General features: G+C 47.0%; 1 protein-coding gene across 3 annotated transcripts in view; it reads left to right on the plus strand.

Moving 5' to 3' along the window:
* Positions 1-20,685, plus strand: part of LOC129168284 (glutamate receptor ionotropic, NMDA 2C-like) — a 41,861-nt gene extending 21,176 nt beyond the window's left edge. For 2 of the 3 annotated variants that reach the window (XM_054753372.1, XM_054753373.1), the window contains 9 exons: positions 2,180-2,391; positions 5,705-5,873; positions 7,903-8,056; positions 8,295-8,420; positions 9,817-10,046; positions 10,885-11,045; positions 12,075-12,262; positions 12,710-12,942; positions 16,915-20,685. In XM_054753372.1, coding sequence (XP_054609347.1) covers positions 2,180-2,391; positions 5,705-5,873; positions 7,903-8,056; positions 8,295-8,420; positions 9,817-10,046; positions 10,885-11,045; positions 12,075-12,262; positions 12,710-12,942; positions 16,915-18,456 — 3,015 coding nt within the window. In that variant the 3' untranslated portion in view covers positions 18,457-20,685. Of the gene's footprint in view, positions 1-2,179; positions 2,392-5,704; positions 5,874-7,902; positions 8,057-8,294; positions 8,421-9,816; positions 10,047-10,884; positions 11,046-12,074; positions 12,263-12,709; positions 12,943-13,065; positions 13,267-16,914 lie in introns of those variants that run through there. The other variant, XM_054753374.1, reaches the window with a different exon arrangement.
* The last annotated feature ends 2,252 nt before the right edge of the window (positions 20,686-22,937 follow it).

Raw genomic sequence — 22,937 nt, forward strand, 5'->3', positions numbered from 1 at the left:
ACCTCACACTCCAACCTTCCCTCACTTGTGAACAAGACCCTGAGATACTTGAACTCCTCCGCCTGGGGCAGGACCTCATTCCCAAGCCGGAGGGGGCAATCCACCCTATTCCTACTGAGAACCACGGCCTCAGATTTTGAGGTGCTGAGTCTCATACCAGAACCTTCACACTTAGATGCAAACCTCCCCAGTAAAAGCTGAAGGTCATAGCCCATTGAGGCCATCAGGACCACATCATCTGCAAATAGCAGAGACCAGATCCTAAGGCCCCCGAACTGGACTCCCTCGACACCTTGGCTGCACCTAGAAATTGTGTCCATGGAAGTGATGAACAGAACGGGTGACAAAAGGCAGCCTTGGCGAAGGCCAACGTTCACCAGAAACAGGCTGGACTTACGGCTGTAGACCGGTTGGGTCAACTCCCAAGTACCCTCCAGTACCCTTGCAAGGGTGTAGAGCTGGTCCAGTGTTCCGCGACCAAGACGAAAACCACATTGCACCTCCTGTAGCCGAGGTTGGACTAACGGTGTTACCCTTCTCTCCAGCATCCTGGAATAGACTTTCCCAGGGTGTCTGAGGGGTGTGATCCCCTGTAGTTGGAACACCCCCTGTGGTCACCCTTCTTAAATAGAGGTACTGTTCCCGACTTCCATGCAATGTTGAAGAGACGTGGCAACCAAGACACTCCCTCAACATCCAGAGCCTTGAGGAATCAAGGCAAAACTTGTCCACCCCTTTGCCACTGGGGAGTGTTTTAACTACCCCAGATGCCTCAAACACGGTGATGGAATTTTGCACGTTCATGTCCTCAGACTCCGCTTCCTCTATGGAATGTATGTCAGTGGGATTCAGAAGGGTATTCCTCCCACCATCTGACTATATCCTTAGTCGAGGTCAGCAGGCTGGGCACTGCGCTCATCACCAGGTGGTGATCCGTGGACAGCTCAGCCCCTCTCTACACTGTGTCCAGAACATGCGGAAGCAGGTCTGATGATAGGACTACAAAGTCGATCATCGACCTGCGGCGTAGGCTGTCCTGGTGCCGAGTGCACTTGTGGACATCCTTATGTTTGAACATGGTGTTTGTTTTGGACAAACTGTTGTTGGCACAGAAGTCCAATAACATCACATTGCACAGGTTCAGATCGGGAAGGTTGTTTGTCCCAATCACGCCCCTCCACGTCACACTGTCATTGCCCACATGGGTGCTGAAGTCTCCCAGTAGAACTATGGAACTACAGAGTCACCAGCTGGGGTGTTCTCCAGCATCCCCTGATAGACCCCATAAAGGCGCCATTTGGTGCGTAAAAAGGTCAATCAGGAACCTTTCCCCAACCCAAAGGCGTAGGGAAATGACCCTCTCGTTCACTGGGGATGACTCCAACATGGAGGCATCGAGCCGAGGGGCTATTAATAAGACCACACCAGGTCGTTGCCTCTCCCCTGCAGCAACTCCAGAGTAGAACAAGGTCCAGCCCCTCTTGAGGAGTTTGGTTCCAGAACCCAAATTGTGGGTCCAGGTGAGATCGACTATGTCTAGTTGGAATGACTCAACCTCTCGCACAAGCTTGGTCTCCTTCCCCACCAGAGAAGTAACGTTCCCTGTCCGAAGAACCAAATTTGGCCACCGAAGACCAGGTCGCCCAGGCACCAGCCCTTGAATGCCACCCACATCTCATTGCACCGGAACCTAATGCTTTCCCCTGCCGATGGTGGGTCTGGGGGGGGAGATCCCGTGTTGCTTCTTCGGGCTGGGCCCGGCTGGGTACCACGGGTTAAGGCCCGACCACCAGGCGCTCGCCTGTGAGCCCCTCCCCCACGGCCTGGCTCTAGGGTGAGGCCCCGGTGTCCTACGTCCCTCCTCTTGTTTTTTTTCATAGGGTCTTCTGAATCATTCTTTGCCTGGCCCGTTACTTAGGACCTGCTGCCTTGGGAGACCCTACCAGGGGCATGTAGCCTCAGACAACATAGCTCCTCGGCTCGCTTGGACACTCACATCCCTCCACCACGATCAGGTGGTGATTCACGGAGGAGCATTCCAAATTCCATACAGTCATGCCCAATGTATTTCTGTATGAGTCTTGTATTCCATACAGTCATGGCTAACAACATTGGCATCTTTGGCATGCCAATATTTTTTATTATACATCCATTATCTGCTGATTCCGCCCTCCCCCAGGTGGGCACCTACGCCCGTGGCATCCTCCAGGTGCGCTACCCCGTCTGGCCCCGCTATGGAAACTTCCTTGAGCACGTGACCGACGACCGCCACCTGACTGTGGCCACGCTGGAGGAGCATCCTTTTGTCATGGTGGAGAACGTGGACCCCGGGACGGGCACGTGCGTCCGCAATACGGTGCCGTGCAGGCGCCAGTCCAATCACACTGAGAGGTACGCCTGAACCATTGTATGACCTTCTCTGCCATCTTCTTTTGTGTGTCATGCTGACCTCCTCGTGAGGCGTTGCTGGGATAAGATTTTGTTTGCAAGGTCAAGAGCAAGCTGTGGTGCTGACTTGTTTGTTTCGTTGATCAAAAAGCTTGCAAGCCGAGGCTAAATTTGGCAATTTTATGCAAATTGGATGCACTCTCCTTGCTCTTGTTTGGAGAACTCCTCCATTTTAAGAGTCACTTTTGTGTGATGACTGAGCTGTGCTGTGTGAAAAGTGAACCAGGGTTTGATAAATTAATTCAATGACTATTTTTTACAGCTAATTACAGTTTTTGTCATTGCTGGTAGGCATGGAATGTAACTCCCATGAAAAGCGAGGATCAGCTGTAGAGTTAGTTTTTTTAGAAGAGTTGCTTATGTTTGTGGTGAGATGGAGTGTAGGTCGCGGAAGAATCCCTTTCATTTATTGTTTCTATTTTAGGACATATTCCCTAATTTCTCAGTGAGAATCCTGCAGTCTCAGATGGGCCTTGGCAGAGGTCTGTAACCCACACATTGCTGTTCTATTTCTGGACTTGTGCTATTCCTTTACTGCAGTCTGCTAGAATGTCATATTAATATCCAGTGTCATGTGATTATTGATGACCAAGTCCAAATGTCAGCTGTCCAATATGTTAAATATCATCCTTCATACGTATGGATCATGCACCCTGCGCTTCATTCATTCCAGAGCGGTATATAGTGTATATATGTCACATTGATTGTCGCTTCGGAAGATGTATGAGTCCAACACTGGGGGACATCCCAGCCGAGTCTGGCTAGCATGTCCCGTTTGGAGCGAGCCCAAGCAGACTGGGAAGAAATAAAGCTGTCAGTGCACAGCAGATGTTCTTCCTGCCTTATTTAGAGCCTTATTCTCAGTATCAATGACATCTGATGGTGGAAGTGTCACGGCCTGGGGCCGCATGAGTGCTGCCGGAGCAGAGGGAGCTGCGGTTCGTTGAGGAAAACGTGGCTTTCGTACATTCATTGAATTTTTTAGTTAGTATCTATTCCTGCCCTCCTTTAGCCTTGAAAACAAAGCTGTCGCCCATACATCCCATAATATTCATCACCAGGTCGCCAGCCATGCTGCACTGTGGCCATTTTGGCAAGGCTGTTCCAATCCTCCGAGGACTCTCACTCCAATGTATGTAATGCCTGATGCACCTGTGTGTGTGTGTGTGTGTGTGTTTGTGTGTGCGTGCGCGCATGTGTGTACAATAATGCAGCATCTAAATGACGCCAGGTGGCCGGCTCCCGCCGCAATTAATTGATTCCGCAATTGTCAGCGCTCATGCCAAAGGAGCATGTAGCCTCCAAGTTTTCAAACTAACGTGAAAACACGCAAGGTCCAATTTAACACTTGAGGTTTTTTTCTATTTGACTTTTAATCAGTCATTCACGCTGTGTCCTACGTCCTCACGGCCAATGTGATTAGGCCAGACCAGGAAATGCTTTAGAAACGCCTTTCCACTTCCTGTGGCCCTCTTTGCATTTTACTTTGACATCATATTTCCATTATATTTTTATATACAGTACAGGAAGTCCTCCAGTTACGATGTACTCGACGTACAACGTTTCGACTTTATGACGCCCATGCCTCGTCCGCCATTTTGTCCCCAGGACCATAGTGTTTCTGCTTAGCTAGTGCATCGTGTTTGTGCGCCGGGAGTATCTTTGCCTTTTTCGCCCTCCCTTTTTCACATTATGGCCCCAAAGAAGAAAGCTGGGTCTTCTAGTGATAATGGTCCAACCAAAAGAAAAGCAATTACCATGGAAACAAAGCTTAATATCATAAAAAGATCGGAGAAAGGAGAGACACCGACAAACATCGGAAAAGACTTGGGCTTCAGTCGGTCGACCGTGGCAACCATTAAGGACAAGGTCCGTATTTTAAAGCACGTGAGGGGTTTCGCCCCTATGAGGGACACAGTAATCACAAAGCAACGTTCTTCCATCCTTGCCGAGATGGAAAGATGACTTACCTTATGGATCGAAGATCAGAATCAGCGCAGGCTTAATATCAGCCTAATGCTCATTAAGGAAAAGGCACAACGTATTTTCCCAACTTTGAAAGAGCAGAAAGGCAAGGACGCTGAGAAGGAGGAATTTTCTGCCAGCAAGGGCTGGTTTATGAGATTCAAAGCCCGTGCTAATCTTCATAATATCCGGGTCCAGGGGGGAGCTGCTTCCGCAGATGAAGCGGCTGAGAAAAAGTTTTTCCGGGTCATCTCGCCAAGATAATCCGGGAGGGTGGGTATCTTGCGGAGCAAGTTTTCTGCACATGCTTCCTCAGCAATAGCTCTCACAGCCTCCCCTCCTTCTTCTCCAGCCGCCTCTCAACAGCAATGGTAAGTACAGCATCTTAGTTTTTGTTAATGTAATGTATTTTTGTTTTTTTATACGGAGTATTTTGACTTAACGGTGAAATGCGATTTACGCGGTAATTCGGTTTACGTCACCAGCGTAGCAACGGAACTCGCTCGTCACTCGAGGACTTCCTGTATATATTTCAATATTTGTTACATTTTTTTTTAAATCCCATATTTTATGCAAACAAGTGGTGCTATGTGTTTACACACTCATATATATATATATATACTGTAAATACCAAATAACAACAATAATAATAATAACAACCACAATGCAAATAGATACCCATAATAATAATAACAACACAAATAGACATAATGATAATAGTAATAATAATAATGAAAAATAAATAACTACAAAATTATAATAGTCATAATGATAATGGTGATAGTAATAGTGATCACCATAGTGCTAATAATAATTGCTGTCATGATCATGCTAGTCATAATACTGCTAAAAATGGATGGTGCCATCTTTGTATGTCTTCTTTTCTGTTGTTGCTGTGGAGGTCCTGCATTGTTCACTCATTGATTTCAAGGGTGAGAAATATTTCAACCTTGGTGGAGGTTCTTATTTCATCTTCATCACCGTTTCCTCCTCCCCCCCGGTCTTCTACACCTCATTAAGCAGCGAGGCCACACAGGAAGGCAGCGTTGAACATGCACCTTGACGCTCCTTGATTAGACGCCATCACGCTCGTTATAGACCCTCCGCTCAGGCTTCTGCCACGTCGCCTCGCTGTGCGCCTTTTTCCACTTGTGTCTTGTTAACGCTCATTGATTGCAGCCAATAAAGCGGCAGACGGCAGCTGCCCGGCCTTCTGTCTGAGCCCAAAGTGACACCACAGCAGGCCACGATTGATTCAAATCACAGACAACTAAAATGTTCTTTTTCTCAGCATCATCGGCCACTCTGAGTCCTACACCAAACTGTGCTGCAAAGGCTTCTGCATCGACATCCTGAAGAAGCTGTCCCGCACCATCAAGTTCTCCTACGACCTCTACCTGGTCACCAACGGGAAGCACGGCAAGCTGGTCCGAGGAATTTGGAACGGAATGATCGGAGAGGTGAGAGCCAGAAGAACGGACATCTAATCAAGACACATACTTTATTCCCCTTTACAAGCATAAACATCTTCAACGTGGCCTCCAAGAAAGTTCCAGGTAAAAAGTTTGACATAAAGTAAAATATTCAGTGAAGAAAAACAAGGATCCTTCATTGTTGTTGTGGTTTCACCTGCAGGGCAACAAGCTCTTGCATCTTTAAATATGCTTCAAGTCATGGGTTGCAAACAAAAAGCTGCTGCTGCTGCTTGGGAGCTTTGGGATTCTTTCCAGCTGCAACACGAATGACACATTTCTGAAAACATAAAGACACTTTTCACAGTGGAAGCATGTCATGTAATTTCATTTAATTATGGACGTAATTAGAATACAATTATGTCATTTATAAAAACTACCATATAATATTGAAATAAATGACATTACATTCAATTACATTCAATTGCTGGCTTATTTTTCAGGCAGAAATCACAGTTTTTTTATTCTCTTAATTCTCTTATTTACATATATTTGATTAAATCCATTTATTGAATACTCCAACTTTTTTGGGTGAAACAAGATGACCTTCTTGGCATTTGAGGCCCAACAAATGAATGTTTTCATCATGTCAGACCAAATCAACTAATTTGCTGAGACAATGATCAACAAGTACTCATCGTTGGCAGCCATAAGTACTCCTTTAAAACCCATCAAATAATGACAGTACACACTCCCACTCAAAATGTTACAAGCAGCTGAAAAATGTGAAGAATGTACATTTTGCACTGTTGGACCTTAAGGAGGTTCTCAGTCGAGCTTCAAAATGCAAAAACAAGAAATGGGAAGGAGACAAAAAAATCTATTTATTGCAAAGAAGCAATAGGCTGTTCATCAGCTGATCAGAAGTTTAAGGTCATAGCTAAAAAAAACAGAAACCCCCCTAAAATAGAAGTAAAATGTCTAAAAAGGAGTGAGTAATGAGTAGCTGTGCCAGTCTTGTTAATGAGGTGAAAGTTGGGTTTGGGCGTGCTTGATGCTAGTATGTCCAGGAGGCTGGTGGGAATGTTGCTCCAGGTGGTGAAGATGGCTTCACGGAGGGCATCCACCGGCTGGAACTCATGTCCAGTTTTGTTCCATGAGCCTCAGGGTGTTTTTCAGAAGTTTGAAATGGCTGTCTTACTGCGTCCAACCCCAGCATTCATGGTACCGCCTTCAAAGAGAGAAAGCTGTTTTGCCTTTGTCATCGAGAGATCATGACCACACTAAATCACATTCACTCCACATTTTTGCCAACATTTTGCCTTTTATAGGCTGTGCTCTTCAACGTTTGATGAACAGCCTATTTCACTTGAATGCTTCTTTGCTATAAATTGTGTCCTTTTTGTCTCCCTCCCATTTCTTCTTTTTGCATTTTGAAGCTCTACTTAGAACCTCCTTAAGGTCCAACAGTACAAAATGTGCATTCTTGGCATGTTTCAACTGCTGTTAATATTTGAGGCGTGTGTAGGTTGTATCGTGCAGGTTTGTTGCATGATGGCTGGGCTGCTAGCATCCATCTGCTTCACTACAGTGGCGTCTCTTTGATGGACTTCAAGTGGGTCAGTGGTGCGACAGTGTGCGCACACACACACACATGCGTGCACACACACATCAAACAGCTGCATGTAAGAGCGAGGCAGCGCGAGCAGGTGTTCTTCAGGAGGTGTTTCGTTTGTGCACCTGCTCCTGCTATTCCACGATGACAAAATCATTCCCGCACAGTTGCTGCTTTTCTAAAACACACGTTTCCTGTGTGTCGCCTGCCAGGTCCTAGGATGACACTTTTTTTTGTGCACATTTAATTCTGCACCTGTAGCAGGACATTTTGCTTCCAAATTTGTGGGAACACTTTCAGGAAGACCCCTTTCTGTTCCCACTGCAAAAAGCCAGATATGCTTGGATGAGTTTGGTGCAGAAGAAGCCCATCCAACACCTGTGGGATGAAGTGGAACAGTGGACACCCCCTAAAATCTTCTGAAACTGGTATGAGGTTACTGAACAATGTCTGTCTTCCTAGGTGGTCTACAGGCGTGCAGACATGGCCATCGGCTCCCTCACCATCAATGAGGAACGCTCGGAAATCATCGACTTCTCCGTGCCGTTTGTGGAGACGGGCATCAGCGTCATGGTCGCCCGCAGCAACGGGACCGTCTCCCCATCTGCCTTCCTCGGTACGAACATCATCAGACTCCTCCCATGTTTGATTCCCGTTTGCCTTCCCCCTCGCTGCTTCTCCTGGGATGGCCTACTTTTAAAACCTACCTCCCCCTCATCTGCCGTTGCCACCACTTCTTCAGGAAAAGTTTCATGAAGCTTTTATCCTGCTGACAGCCGCAGCCTACAACAAAATCCCCAAACTCCACACATTCACCATCTGTACTGCCCACTCCTATTTGTCTCCCCCTGCAGAACCGTACAGCCCGGCCGTATGGGTCATGATGTTTGTCATGTGCTTGACGGTGGTGGCCGTCACCGTGTTCGTGTTCGAGTACTTCAGTCCAGTGGGCTACAACCGCAGCCTTGTGAGCGCCAAAGGTGAGCTTTATCCCGCTTTCCCGTGTCCTGCTAGCACGCGAGCACCTCCGTTGGCTTCCGAGGCCCGGAGCTAATCAATCCCAGCATGCAACCCCGACTGAGCGTGCCTTGTCTGCAGGTCTGAAAGGTCATTTTCTCCTTTTAATTAGCGTTCGTCAGTGCGATAATCAAAGTTAGATGGATGGCGGTAGCTCCCGCTTGCTTGATGGAAAGTGTTCCTCTGGAAGTTTGCAACACGTGAATAATGGCGGCGTGAAATGAGACCCGTTGCGAGTTGGGCGAGCATCAAATGTGACAAACGGCAGGGTCATCAATCAATCAATGATCCACCAACCTACAAACATGCAACATCAAAGGAAAATCATCATCTTATAAGATTTACACTTCAGCTCTAAAGGAACCATTTATGGTAACTTCACTTAGAGTGAAAAACTCTACAATGATCCTTTTGATATTATTACTATATACAGTATGTATTAATTATACAGTACACACATTTTACTCCTCATCAAAAGCTTAAGGCCATAGCTCAGAAAACCCCAAATCCCCCTAAAATAGAAGTAAAACGTCCAAAAAAGGAGTGAGTAATGAGTAGCTGTGCCAGTCTTGTTAATGAGGTGCAAAATGGGTTTGGGCGTGCTTGATGCCAGTGTGTCCAGGAGGCTGGTGGGAATGTTGCTCCAGGTGGTGAAGATGGCTTCATTGTCTGGAACTCATGTCCATTTTTCTAAATCCGTCCCCAAATGTTCTCCATTGGATTTAGATGAGGGGAACACGCAGGATGGTCCAAAAGAGTGAGCGTATTCCTCTTTGTGAAGTGCAGCGTTGTCCTGTTAAAAAAGCCAGTCATCACCACACAAGCGATGGCCTTTGGTCATGAGGGATGCACCCTGCAACATCTCCACATAGCCTTCTGCCGTTTGACGCCCCTGCACATCCTGAAGCCCCATTGTTCCATTGATGGATCATGATGATGGAAAACATCTCAGGTGGGATCTCCTTGTCATGCCAGTAACGTTGGAAGCCATCAGAACTGTTGAGGTTCCATTTTTTCACAAGAGGTGAGTGTCGATGAAGGTGTAGAGTTTGATGCCGACCACCTGCCCACATTTACAGTGCGCTTGAAAATAATGGAAAATGCTGAAACTGCATGAGAGTTAAAATACCGTCAGAAACTGTTCAAATGTGAGGGCGCTGAAAAAGAAGGGCAAAATAAGAGAGTTTCCGGGGAAAACGGGAGGGTTGCTGATCAATATTAGCATTTTTCAGCCTTGGCAGAGGTTTGCACTGCACTGGTTTTGACAATCTTTCCATAAAAACTCAGTAAACAGATATTTTTCTTGTGGTTGAGGAACTCCTCTCAGGCTCACCCTGGCCTCCTTTTCTGTGTCTCCAGCTTCGGGCGGCCCCACCTTCACCATCGGCAAGTCTGTGTGGCTGCTGTGGGGCATCGTCTTCAACAACTCGGTGCCCATTGAGAACCCTAAGGGTACCACCAGTAAGATCATGGTGCTCATCTGGGCCTTCTTCGCCGTCATCTTCCTGGCCTCCTACACCGCCAACCTGGCCGCCTTCATGATCCAGGAGCAGTACATCGACACGGTGTCGGGGCTCTCGGACAAGAAGGTAAGAAGCTGAGTCCTTCCTCTTCATATCAGAGGGACAAAAGTCCTTCCAGACGTTGGAACGTCAGCATGGAGCACAGCGGTGTCGATAAGCTAATCAATAGCTGACTTTGGTGGCAGCACAAGCTTTTGTTGCTCGTGTTTGTCCATCAATAATCCACCCCTTAGTGGTCTCCTTTCATCCCATCTCTAAATGTCAACATTTTCACATGCTACTTAGTGTTTGGTGCAGACTGAGGATTACAGTGGCCACGGACTCTCCAGATCCAGCAGATGCAACAATAGCGTGTGGCAGTTTGCGCCTATCTTTGTGTAATGTGCTTCACTGCCACCTACAGGACTGGCGTGGAACTGTTTAACTATCAACCAATCACATTCACGCTGCATTCAGTGATGCCCTTTCTCTGACTTATGCACCAATGTCTCAAAATGTGATGATAGGATGTTTGTAGAGCACTCACTCTGGTCTGGTTCCACCCTGGGGGGCATGACGCTCCCTATGGACCCCGGTCAGACTCTACAATGCTTGCTGCCTCCTGGTTGGCTAGCCATGGAAAAAAGACAGAATGATTGTAAAATTGGATTTCATTGAACTGAGAAGTGCCTCATCCTTCTCCCCTCCCCCCTCGTTTGCCTCCTTTATGCGACCCCATTCACCACTCCTTCTTTGGAGTCCTCACGTCACCTCCTTCCTCATTTTCCTTTTATCTCTCCTGCGTTCCTTCTCCCCTTTTTACACTCCCCCTCGCTTCAGTTTCTCTCCTCTCCTTTTCCTCTCATCCCATCATCTCCTGTTTCTTCCCTCATCCTCTCTCCCCGCCCCCTTCATCTTCCTCCAGTTCCAGAAGCCACACGAGCATTACCCTCCTTTCCGCTTTGGGACGGTCCCGAACGGCAGCACGGAGAGAAACATCCGCAGCAACTATCCCGACATGCACACGCACATGATGAAGTACAACCAGAAGGGGGTGGAGGAGGCGCTCGACAGCCTCAAGAACGGGTACCCAGCTTTTTTTTATCACATCACAAAAAGACTTATATTTAACTTGGCCTTTTGTCACATCACAAGTTTTTTAGAAGCGCATATTTAAGGAAGATGGTGGATGTATTTTTAGATGAAACTTCATTTGTTTTAACGTGCTGTCTTGTATGAGAGTTGGAGGCCATGAATGTGGCCCAGATTTGGGATTACGAGGTCATATGTAGAATATTTAAAAATGTTATTTATATTCAAAAATGTTACAAAAATAAAATATGTGTGCACTATTCATGCACATATATTTCTTCTTAAACATTCAATAAATGTGAACGCATATGCTGGGGGTGTCACGAGACGATCTTAATTGGCTCATTCGTGTTGATGGGCTCACTTTGCTTGTCATGAATGAATCAGCTTGCACCATCTTGTGGAGTTCATTTTAACCAACTACATACGAGGTTGCCTCCAGACCTCTTTCATTTATTAAAAAGTATGTTGTTCAACACAGCAGCAACAGAACCAATGTTGTAATAGAGATAAGTTGCCATTACCAAGGCTGATCAGTTGATGGTAAAAAAGCAGTAGAGCAAGCATAACACGCCGAACTTTCACATCAGCAGCTGAGTAGTGACATTTTGAAGCGCATGCAGAGCTAGATAAAGCTTCTGGATGCTGACCACTCATGACACAGCTACTGCCATCCTGTGGAGTTCATAAAAACAACATCGGGAGGTTGACTACAGCCACAGCTGTTCACGTGTTAATGTGTTTTTAACTTGGCGCTAATCAGCGGCCCCGGCTGTTATTGACTTTTGTGGAGACCGATGGTCGCTGATGGAGTAGAAACTTTACTTGGAACATTTCCAAACATGGCTGCACTTCAAATGCAAAATTGGATTGGATTTCTGTGAAAAAAACTTTTTTGTAAAAATGAGTGTAGATTACTGCCTGAATTGTCTCGACATGTTGAGTGCAAATAAAGCAATGGATCATGTGCCTGGCAACACATCTATTGCATACTGAGTGTAGACAGAGATTGTCTATTGGCAGGAAGCTGGATGCCTTCATCTATGACGCAGCCGTGCTGAACTACATGGCGGGCAAAGACGAAGGCTGCAAGCTGGTGACCATCGGCAGCGGCAAAGTCTTTGCCACCACAGGGTACGGCATCGCCCTGCAGAAGGACTCGCACTGGAAGAGGCTCATCGACCTGGCGCTACTGCAGTTCCTCGGAGACGGTGGGCGACCAATCCAACCCTGTACCGGTCCAATGATTATTGCCTATGGGCTCCATTATAGGGACAGAAATGGACACCCCCTGTACTCCACGACTCGTAGCGCCCAAGCAATTGGTGACAGTCCAGCTTGCTTTGCAGCAAAGAGGCTGGCTTTCTGGGAAGATATAAAACCCTGCAGAACAGTGTGGAGTGTGAGGGAAATGATTATCTCACACACACCCACACACACACCATGAAAGCTGCCTGTGTGAACTTAATATCCTACCTCCACTGAGAGGCTTTCAGTGTATTCATAAACACGTAATGCACATATGCGAGTGACAAAATGGGCCATGGGGGCACAAGGCGGCGTGTTTTTGGAGATATTGTAGATGGATTGAAATAGAGCAAGCCTTCTCTTCCCTGCAGGCGTCATCATCATCATTTCATTTGTCATTCCATCCGCAGGAGACACTCAGCGCCTGGAGACGGTGTGGCTGTCGGGCATCTGCCAGAACGAGAAGAACGAGGTGATGAGCAGCAAGCTGGACATCGACAACATGGCAGGCGTCTTCTACATGCTGCTGGTGGCCATGGGCCTCAGCCTGCTGGTCTTCGCCTGGGAGCACCTGCTCTACTGGAAGCTGCGACACTCGCTGCACAAGTCGCATAAGCTGGACTTCCTGTTGGCCATCAGCAGGGTGAGGCTTCTCATGAGTCGTGATGCGTTTGGGAGTACTGGGAAGTAGGACATTACGCACTAGAACATCTCAGTAAACAAAAACATGGCTGCCAATCGAAATCATTTTGTGTATCAATAACAGGAAATGGACTTTCACGACCCTCAAGGTACTCAAAGCGCTTTGACAGAGTTAGCACTTTTACCTGCTGATGACATGGCATCAGGAGCCACTGGGGTTCAGCATCTTGCCCAAGGATACTTTGACATGGTCAACCACTACCCCTCTACCACCTGAGCCATTCTGCCCCCAACATGAACTACAAACAATATCCTTCACAATAAATGTAGATCAGAAGGAGGTTTGAAGGAGTTGGAGGTGATCTTTCCGACTTCCAGAATGCAGCGTTGGTTGTGGTATGTTCGTCCTGGCTTCACTCACTTTCACATTTGTTCACTGATTGGCTAACAAATGAAAGATAGCATCATTGTGGCAGAAAGTGATGGCTCCATTCCAAATGCCAGGTAGGCAGCGCTAGGTCAGCGTAGACTGATGTTGGGATTGAGGAGCCTGGTTAAAAACAATGGGCCTCATTCATGAAACGTTCTTACGCACAAATGTGTTCTTAAAGCCTTTTTAAGAAGATTTTTGGCATTCACAAAACGTGTTCTCAACTCACAGTTCTTAGATATAAGAACAAATTCTACGAACGCTCAGGAGGACTCTTACGCACAAACAAAGCTTGCACTTTCAATGCGCAATCGCCCTCATGATGGATTTTGCAACCTGATCCCAAAAAATGTAGAGTAAATAAAATATCCCAACAATTATTTATCATCAAAACAACTCAAATATATTCCATCGATAAATATATATTCAAATCCCAATTCATCAAAAAAAAAAAAAAGTACCTGGCTGGACGTGCGCTGCGCAGAGAGAGAATGTGTAGGGACCATGTGTCATGAACGGCTAAGCCGGAGTAAGGATCCCAATGCAGAGAGTGACGCTTGAAGGTTTAACAAAAGTTTTAATGTACAACAGAGGGTAGGAACAGAAAAAGGCGGTAAGAGAGTCCAAACAAAACACACAGGCCGAGCCTAGCAGAAGTAACAAAAAACAAAAAAAGGAAAAAGGACTGGACAACTAAAAAGCACCACTACAGACGGTAGCAGGGAACAGGTGAGAGTCTGGTACAGAGGCGCTGCTGGGGTTGCCAAGCAGGAAGAAGTACTCACGAAGGCTGTAGGTCAAAGACGAGGGGACCAATCGGGAATAGCTAAGACGAGAGCTCAAGGAGCAACCTAGCTGAAGGTACAATCTGGCGACTAACAAGTCCGAGTGTCCTGCTTAAGTACACACCGCCTGTAATAGTGTGCAGGTGTGTTCAGGTAGCTCTGCCTCCGCTGGCTTGGTGGCAACTGCAAGACACAGCAGACAGGCGGCAGCAAAAAGGACAGACACAGAATGTGACACCATGTAGATTTATTTGCTGAAAGCGACGAATATTTGATGTCCCGCTTCAGGCTTCAGGCTTCCCTCTCTGTTCTTGCAGGTGTGCAGGATCATCAGAATAACATCGCAATGAAACGTGGTGTGCCTATTGTGCACGGAGCACCCCCAGATAACGACGTCTTGAGCCAGAGCACGGGGCTGCTGAATTAATTAGGCAGCGTCTAATCAAATGTAACCACAGAAAAAATACATTGTCACACACAAACTATGTATTTTGACTTTATTTTTCCATCATGATTGTGTAAATATTTTCTAGAGTTTCCGAAATGGTTTGGTTTCTGATTGATGGCCCGCCTCCCGTTTCCTCCAGATCCCTCCGGTGCAGTCCAATCTTTTTTTTTTTAGTCCATTTTAAGTCAAAACACTTCTTTTTAACCTCTGCGGTGGTGCGTTTCTCCGTGGAAATGGCATTTATGTTTCCTGCAATGGTGCTCCATGCCGACTCTTTTTGGATGGCCTGATGACCGGTGGATACACGTGAAAATAAGGTGGTCTTGTGTTCGCTCACTCCTTGTAAAAGCACCTCTATTTCAGTACAATTGAAGTTTTTCTTCTGTTTGTTGTCCAGCTGCTCCTCAGTCTTGCCCTTGCGCGTTGCCATATCCGCCTCCAGCTGCCTGTTGCGCACGGCACATTTTTGACCTTGTATGGGAAATAATAGGCGGTGACCTATGCAAATTAGGCCTTACATGCACTGGCATCGCAGTTGGCATTCATCAACCTAAGAACGCCGGTGCGAACGATTATCCCTACTTAAGAACGTGTCGTGAATGTGGCGCAGTTTCCAACCCGCGCCTTCTTAAGTACGTACACTTCTTAAGAAGACTTTTAAGAAGATGTTCGTAAATGAGGCCCAATGACTGTTGAGGCTGTAGAAAATGTACAGGCAAGGAGGTGGAGAAGCATTCATTTGGGTTGTTTGCTCATCACTGAACTTTCAAGGTGTCATTGTGGAATTCACTCAGTAAATTGTTGTTGCTGGAATGTGACCATCGGGACGTAAAGGGCCAACGAACTCCTGCCTCTCTGCTGCTCTTCTGTGTAATGACATCATTCAGCCCGGATCAGATTAACAGCTAAAAGGACTATCAGATCCTAAAGCCTCACTAGGCGCCCCCGAGGGCATCATTAAATTGAGCGTCCGTAGGATTTGTGTTAGTCCGTGCAGTTTGTTCTGCGGGCGTCGTTTGACTCGTCAGTTTAGTGGGTCGTCTCTCTTCCTCTCAGCGCTGGCACTTCTTCTTTTGAGTCTCAGGAGAATGCATCATCAATTTCCTCGGTGACAAAAGGAGATCGTTGCTGCTGTTTTACTGTTTGCTTACTTGTTTCTGGAATGTTCCCTTTGTGAGCACTTCATTGATCAACTTGAAAGGTCTTCTATTATGCAAAAGTGACTTTTTCATCAGTCTTGTTTTTGGCAGCCATTTTATTTTTAGTCTTAATTTTCTGGACAAAAACGCTTCTTGTTTTAGTCACATTTTAGTCAGTTCTATACGTGATAGTTTGAGTCAACAAAAACTAAAAACATTTCAGTCTAGTTTTAGAGACTACACAGGTAAGAGTGAGCAGGAAGCAGCAGGTAGACGACAGCATCACCCGAACCCTAACATGAGGTTGATATGCACACTGTAGAGCAGGGGTCACCAACGTGGTGCCTGCGGGCACCAGGTAGCAACCCCACGACCACATGAGGCGTGGGGTTTAGTCATCAAAGAGCCACGTTTAGCTCATCACCGCCTCATTTTCAACATGAAAAAAAAGCTTTGTCAACAAAATGACTTTGCTAGTGTCAACGCTGCTTCTTAATGATGTTCTAAGAGTGACATCTTTCCATAAAGCCTTTTTACGGGAACCAAACCTGAGAAAAACCTGTCATCTCCATCACTTGCTTGCTGAACGTTTGAGAGAAGAGGCACTGAAAGGCTCGCTTCTGAAGTTGCAGCTTGTAACGATGAAATGAAGGAAAAACCTCCTTCCTCATAGGCATGAAACTTCCTTTCTTCCGTGAACATGCTAACCTAGCATGGTGATGCTGTTAAAATGTGAATGTAATGTTAGCACTTTAGCTATGCTAGTGTTGCTAAGGTGTCCCACTCCTTTGTGTTACCACGTTGTATGGGATTATATGTCAAAAGGACACAACATCTTTTCTTGGAGACAAACATTAGCATTAAAGCTACAGACGCTCAAAAGCATGTGTTCTCAGTAGGGCTTCCTAAAAACACTTTGAAACGGCCTACATTCCAGCATCAAGGCTAGCCTTTGGACAACACACTTCCACTACACTATTGTGGGACCTCTGAGACTTATTCAAAACTGTTGAAAAATGCTATAATGTGGGACCTTTAAGAACAATTCTGACCAGGAACCTCTATAGTCCAATGCCGCTTTCCATTTTCCAAGGCAAAAATGTTTCTTTCACACAAACTCTCTTTTCTCTTGTTGGCTTCTGTGTTTTCATCTCTTGTCTTTCTCTTCCAGGGTATCTACAGTTGTTTCAAGGGGGTGGAGGATCACGGGCGGTCTGGTCTTGCCAAACCAGACCTGACGTCCAACTACGCCCAAGCCAACATGCTGAAGATGCTGCGCACCGCCAAAGACTTGGTCTCCACCGCCAATGTGGAGAGCTCTCTGGACAACGCCACCAAGACCATAGAGCACTTGAGTCGGCATGGCGGCAGCTTGCCCGTTCGTGTCCCGCACGTCACTACGGAGACCGTACCGGGGGGATTTGCATACATCATGGAGAACCACATACCACAGAGATCCATCTCCCCGCCTCTGGCTGCCATGACGTCACTAAAACAGCAGAGAAGCGTGGCCAGGCCCACGCCACTGCGCTACACGCTCCCTACTCGCTCTACTTCCTGTTTGTACGAGCGTTCGCTTCCTGTTTCCAGCCTCAGCACCCCCCAACTGGCAGTTAGCGAGACACTCCCCCATCAACATCCCCACCACGACCAGACCACTGGAAGATTCTATGTGGACGCCCACCCGCACTCGCAGTTCATCTCTTACACCGACTTGCAGCTGCCTGACATCTATACGTCCCACCCCATCTCCTTGCTCCAAAACCAGCACACGGAAGCGGGCGTCTACCAGAGGAAAAGCAGGTCTAAGAGCTTCCAGTGTGGGGATGGGGATGCAGAGAGGAGAAAATTCAGGAATCCTGAAAATAATGAGCCTCCCATCTGCCTCAGTGAGCTGAAAGCCAACCACCTGCAGGACAACCACATCTCTGCTCCCAGCATGGAGAGCATCTACTCTGTGGAGGGCACGTGTCCCCAGGTAGAGAACTACAGTTCCTGGCCCCCAGAAGACCTCATGCTGAGGGGAAAACGAAGGCGCCGCCGCTCCTCTTTCCTTAAAGCTACTTGGGGCAGTGAGCAGGTCCACCAGCTGGACGAGTCCCAGTCATCTCTCTCCAGCCAGTCGCCCTCCTTGCTTCCAGACCTGTTCCCTTGCATCCTCACGCAGACCACACCTGCTAAGGCCTACAACCCCGCCCACGTCCGGAACAATCTGTGCCACCCTCGGAACCAGGCCTACCTCCACATAAGGGAGGACCACAGGAGGCCCACTGGCCGTAAAGCCCAAAGGCTGAGTTACTCGCACTCCACCCATCTCCCGACGTATGGTGAGGCGGTGCGGCATGGTGCTGGTCTTGGGCGAGGGATGGTGCGGAGAGCCACTAGCTTGCTCAGCAAACAATACGCCCACTACCTGAACTCTTATCCTGGACTACCACTCTGCCATTCTCCCCTGCAGCACCACAACCAGACCCCAGGCAGCCACCCGGGCCCCAGCCCGGTGTGCCAGCTGCTTGCCTGTGGTGGTGGACGATGTGGGGGTCAGCGGGCGCTCCTGTACCAGGACAGTGTGTACGGAGGTTACGGGGTCTATCAGGGCTCTCAGACTGGATCCGAGACTCATGTGAGTCAAGGGGGAGTTGGCCAGCCTGTGGGGAGCCCGTGTGTGCTCCGCCCCTGGAGACGGGTGTCCAGTTTGGAGTCGGAGGTGTGAACCAGAAGGAGACAACAGACCACTGTGGAGAAGGTTCGGTCCTTATTGTACAAGGGAGGTGTCTTTAGGTTCTTGTGAGTTGAATTAGTTTAGCCTTGAGAATACTGTTGAAAGTTGGCAAGACTGAGCCTCTCGCTGCTTTCTTGTCCATTTTATGGGCTTTAAATGTGCCCTGAAGTGTGCGTGGTGGATGTAGAACCAGAGTTGTCCTGCTGTGATTGTGGTGTAGATATTTTACCGTGGATGGAATTCACGCTGTGGTGTTGCTGACATGATAAAGTTGTGAGGAGATTAAAGGATCTTTGAAAAGTGTCACCAAAAAGAAACAATACAAAGCAGACACAGTAGCGACGCATCATGATAGGATGCACACAAATGAGACATTTTGACAGAGTAGCGTTTTTTTGGGTGGACATAATCAGTTAGAGGATCTGCAAAAAGATATCAGGTACCTTCTTTAAAGCGCCTGTCTATTTTTGCAGCAGTTTACTAGATTATAAAGTCTGTTTTCAAAGAAGTGAAGAAGCATCGCAGATCTGAAAGCTTGTCTTTGCAGAAGCTTCTGTTGGCAGGTTCATGCAAAAACTGCACAACCCATTTCCTGAGAACCTTGTAGGCAAGTGGTGCACGGGCCAGTGAAGAACTTACCAACATTTTGGTGCATATTTTCTTTTGTCCTCCACCCAGAATCACAACAGGACTGTTTGTCTTCCATGAACCAGGAAGTAACCTGCCAGCTAGAAAAGACTTTTAACACGTTAGTTTGACCTGAGGCTCGTAGCCGAGGAAGAGAGACGTTGGTCACCAGTTAGCTAGCTGCAAGCTAATAGCTAACTACTGTCGCATGTAGCAGCTTGAGAGCCCAACATTTCCCTCAGGTGTTGACAGAGACCAAAATCAAAGGTGAAGGAGGTTAGACTTCCTCTCAATCGAAAAAGAAACAACTGTTTTTGCTAACCTACCTAATATCGCTACTGCCGCCAAGTGGCCATAAAAGGAATGTGAGGGCATCCAATGAGCAGCTCTTAAAAGAAAAGTACACTTTTTTGGGAATTTTGCCCACAATCCCCAATCCTTATGTGACACTTGACCACACGTCTTTCTGTTTTCTGTGCATTCTAAAGATGTAAAAACGGGTAAAAAGAGGCAGCTCATGAATGCATGTAATGGGACACGCCTATTCTGCCTTTGAAAACACCTCCAACAAGGTTTAGTGGTTCTCTATCCATGCTAACATTCATGGTACATTCATGATAACATGTCATACTTGTAGTATTTTGGGAGCTTCCTTCCTGGGTGCATTGGTGTCACATAGCAACATAGAAAGGAACGCTACACCTAGCATTAAACACAAAAACACAGCTCCAATATGTAGCGTTACATTGGTTAGTGGCCTGATGCATTGTGAGCTAGTGTGTGGTGAAGCTAGCCGCTAGCCGGCTAGTAGCTAGCCGGTGTGGTGTGGCGAGGTGTCACTACGCCAGTAAGGTAGTTCTTGGGTGTAACGATGTTAATAAGAATAATAATAACAATGTGCTTCATATGCAGCTCACATGATGCAAACGGAGGTTTTTTCAGAAGCCTCATAGGTGGAATAGGTTTGTCCCATTACATGCATTCTTAGCTGCCTCTTGCTAGCTGTTTTTATATCTTTACAAGGCACAGAGAAGAGAAAGACGTGTTCATGTCTCACACAAGGATTGTGGATGGAAAAATTCCAGAAAAAGTGCACTTTTCCTTGAAAGAAAGCAGTCCACATGAACACAAAGTGATGACCTGGACAGCACTGACCAGCACGAGGTGTCTTATTAACGAAACCATGGGCTCGTCTTCCTCAGCGTGAGGCTGCAGTACAGCACAGACAACACACAGGGCCTCACAGTATTTATTCCTGAATTATATATTCATGTGTTATTGAGTGTCTTTATTCACGTAATCTACTTATGATCGGAATTTATACTCACTTTTAGATATTTTCCAATTTCTGGCACATGATGTAACGCTAGCCTCTTTGTTCTTATTGTATTCATAACTCAGCTCTGTTTGCCTAGTAGGATTTACATCTCCCCTCCTTTTTTCCCCTCTTTTGTATTCCCCCCTTCCTTCTCCCGCTCTCTCGTCCCTTCTAATTGCTTAATGATCAATTTTAAATGAGGTGATTGAGCGCTATTATACTATCTGTATCACCCATCGTCCTCACCCCTGTAATTAATCACTTAGACCAATTAAAGAGCCTTTTTGGATGAATACAAGTACGTGTCTCTTTTTGCAAAGAGCCTTGAGTCACATCTTCATTCAGATTCATCGACTTGTTTCCTGCCTTAAACGGTTTGGTCAATCTCAGGGCAAGGGTTAAGGAGTAGGGTTAGCTAGTGAGCTGCTTGAAGCAGACAGATGGTTCCAGCAGGACTTTTAACTGGCAATGAGCAAGAATAATTCCACTTTTCATCCAAAGTTCCACCGTCTGAAACCAACTGCAACTGATGTTGCGTTGTGATGGTTAGCATCCTAGCGGATATGGTGTTGGGGGAGTGAGTCGACTGCTGATTGACATGCATCCGAAGCAAGATCCGAAGATGGATCCATCAAGGTACGCAATGATTTTAATTGTGTTTGATCATTTTTGAGTGTTAGCAGGATTGCACAGAAACTGATTCTCAGAAAATAAGCCATTACACTTTCCAGACTAAGGGTTAGGTTAGTGTTCAGGTTAAGGCTAGGGTTAGGGTTAGGTTAGGGTTTAGGTTAAGGTTAGAGTTAAGGTTAGGTTAGGGTTCAGGTTAAGGCTAGGGTTAGGTTAGGGTTAAGGCTAGAGTTAGGGTTCCGGTTAAGGCTAGAGTTAGGGTTAGGTTAGGGTTCAGGTTAAGGCTAGAGTTAGAGTTAGGGTTAGTGCTAAGAATGGAACACTAAGAATGGAAGGATCTAGTCTGGTCTACCTTTACCAACTCTTGACAGCTCTAAGAAAAGTTGAAGAACTGCCGAAAGCTGTTGAGAAAGTGGACCAAAGCCCAATTCCAATGTGCCTCCCAGCTACCACCACAAACCCTAACAAGACAACTTCTAACCTAATGTGACGGTCCGGTGGTCTGCTTTGAAAGGGGGTAAGACGAGGGGTGAGATATATGACAACAAGTGGTAAGTGAGTGAGAGATGGAAGGTGGGGATTGCATCAATGAAGGGGGGTAATGAGGGACAACTGGGCGAAGCTGGGGAAAACCCCTTGAAAGATGTCTGGAAGGCTCTTTGACAACCTCATCAGCGCTAACACACAAATGCAGTCAGAAGACTCAGACAGGTTGTCCTCATGAAAGCAGAGCGGAACTGCAACAGTTTGCAAATAAAACTGGAAACAATGTCGAGTATATGTGTGTGTGTGTGTGTGTGTGTGTGTGTGTCGGGGCCGCAGCCTGTCTCCCATCCACGTGTGTGTGTGTGTGTGTGTGTGTGTGTGTGTGTGTGTGTGTTTGCGTGTCGGGGCCGCAGCTTGTCTCTCATTCGCGACGATTGGATCTGCCAGCCAGCAGGAACGTTAATTACTTCAGCAATCTTCAGCACAATTCACACAATCGCTCCCATCTCGGAGCTCTGCCCATTCAGGCAGCCCAGAACCAGGCCCAGGCTTCACATTCAAACCTGATTTCAGGGGAGGAGGGCAGAACGAATAAAATCAAATAAGCAGAACAATAAAGATGGAATCCGGAGAAACATTCTTCTCTGCGCCTTTAAAATATGAAATCTCCAAACTAGCTGGTGTGATGACAGATCATAAAAGCTTTGCCAGAGAAGTCTGTCTGTTAGGACGTTAAAAGACTTAAAGAGAGGCTAAGCCACTTAATGAGGCAGATTGCATCTTAATTAACAAATGAAAAGCCTGCTTTGGATGCTACTTTTCCATTCATTTCGCCTCAATTTCCAGCAAAGTCAGCCAAAAAGCAAATGACGTGTTCACCTCGTAGGCTGCTTTCATCAGCTTCACATGTGCTTGATTCCCGTCCCTTCCGGCCCTCACCACTGCCACGATCTCTCGTCTCACGGGTTTCCCCGTGAGCAGTTTCACTGTGGCCGCTTTCCACGAGGGGCTGCCTGCACGGCCTCTCCATCATCAGCTGGAAACCCCAAAGAACAACACGGAACCCCCGAAGTTTGCCAGGGAGGCTTGGAGTACATCGCATGGGTCACAGGTTGAAGGCGGCGGCTGTGATTAGCGGGTGTCGCATCTTGCTAACAACACCGCAGTGGGACATGCTGTCCGTTTTCCTCTCGTTCTTCCGAGGTGACTGAGCTTTGTCGGCAAGCTCTCCCGATGAGCTGCCAGCAGCTCAGCACCCTGCCGGCTAACACGTGTCTTCACAGGGCGACAACAGACATTCGGCACAGTAGCCAAAGCGTGGCCTTCTAATTAAGCAGTCTCCCTCTATACCCCGCACAACCTGATAGCCAAGAGCTGCCTTATTATCAACCACTTCTTGACCTGTCCTTGA

Source organism: Dunckerocampus dactyliophorus, chromosome 15 (assembly GCF_027744805.1).
Source record: "Dunckerocampus dactyliophorus isolate RoL2022-P2 chromosome 15, RoL_Ddac_1.1, whole genome shotgun sequence".
In the NCBI taxonomy this organism is placed as follows: domain Eukaryota; kingdom Metazoa; phylum Chordata; class Actinopteri; order Syngnathiformes; family Syngnathidae; genus Dunckerocampus; species Dunckerocampus dactyliophorus.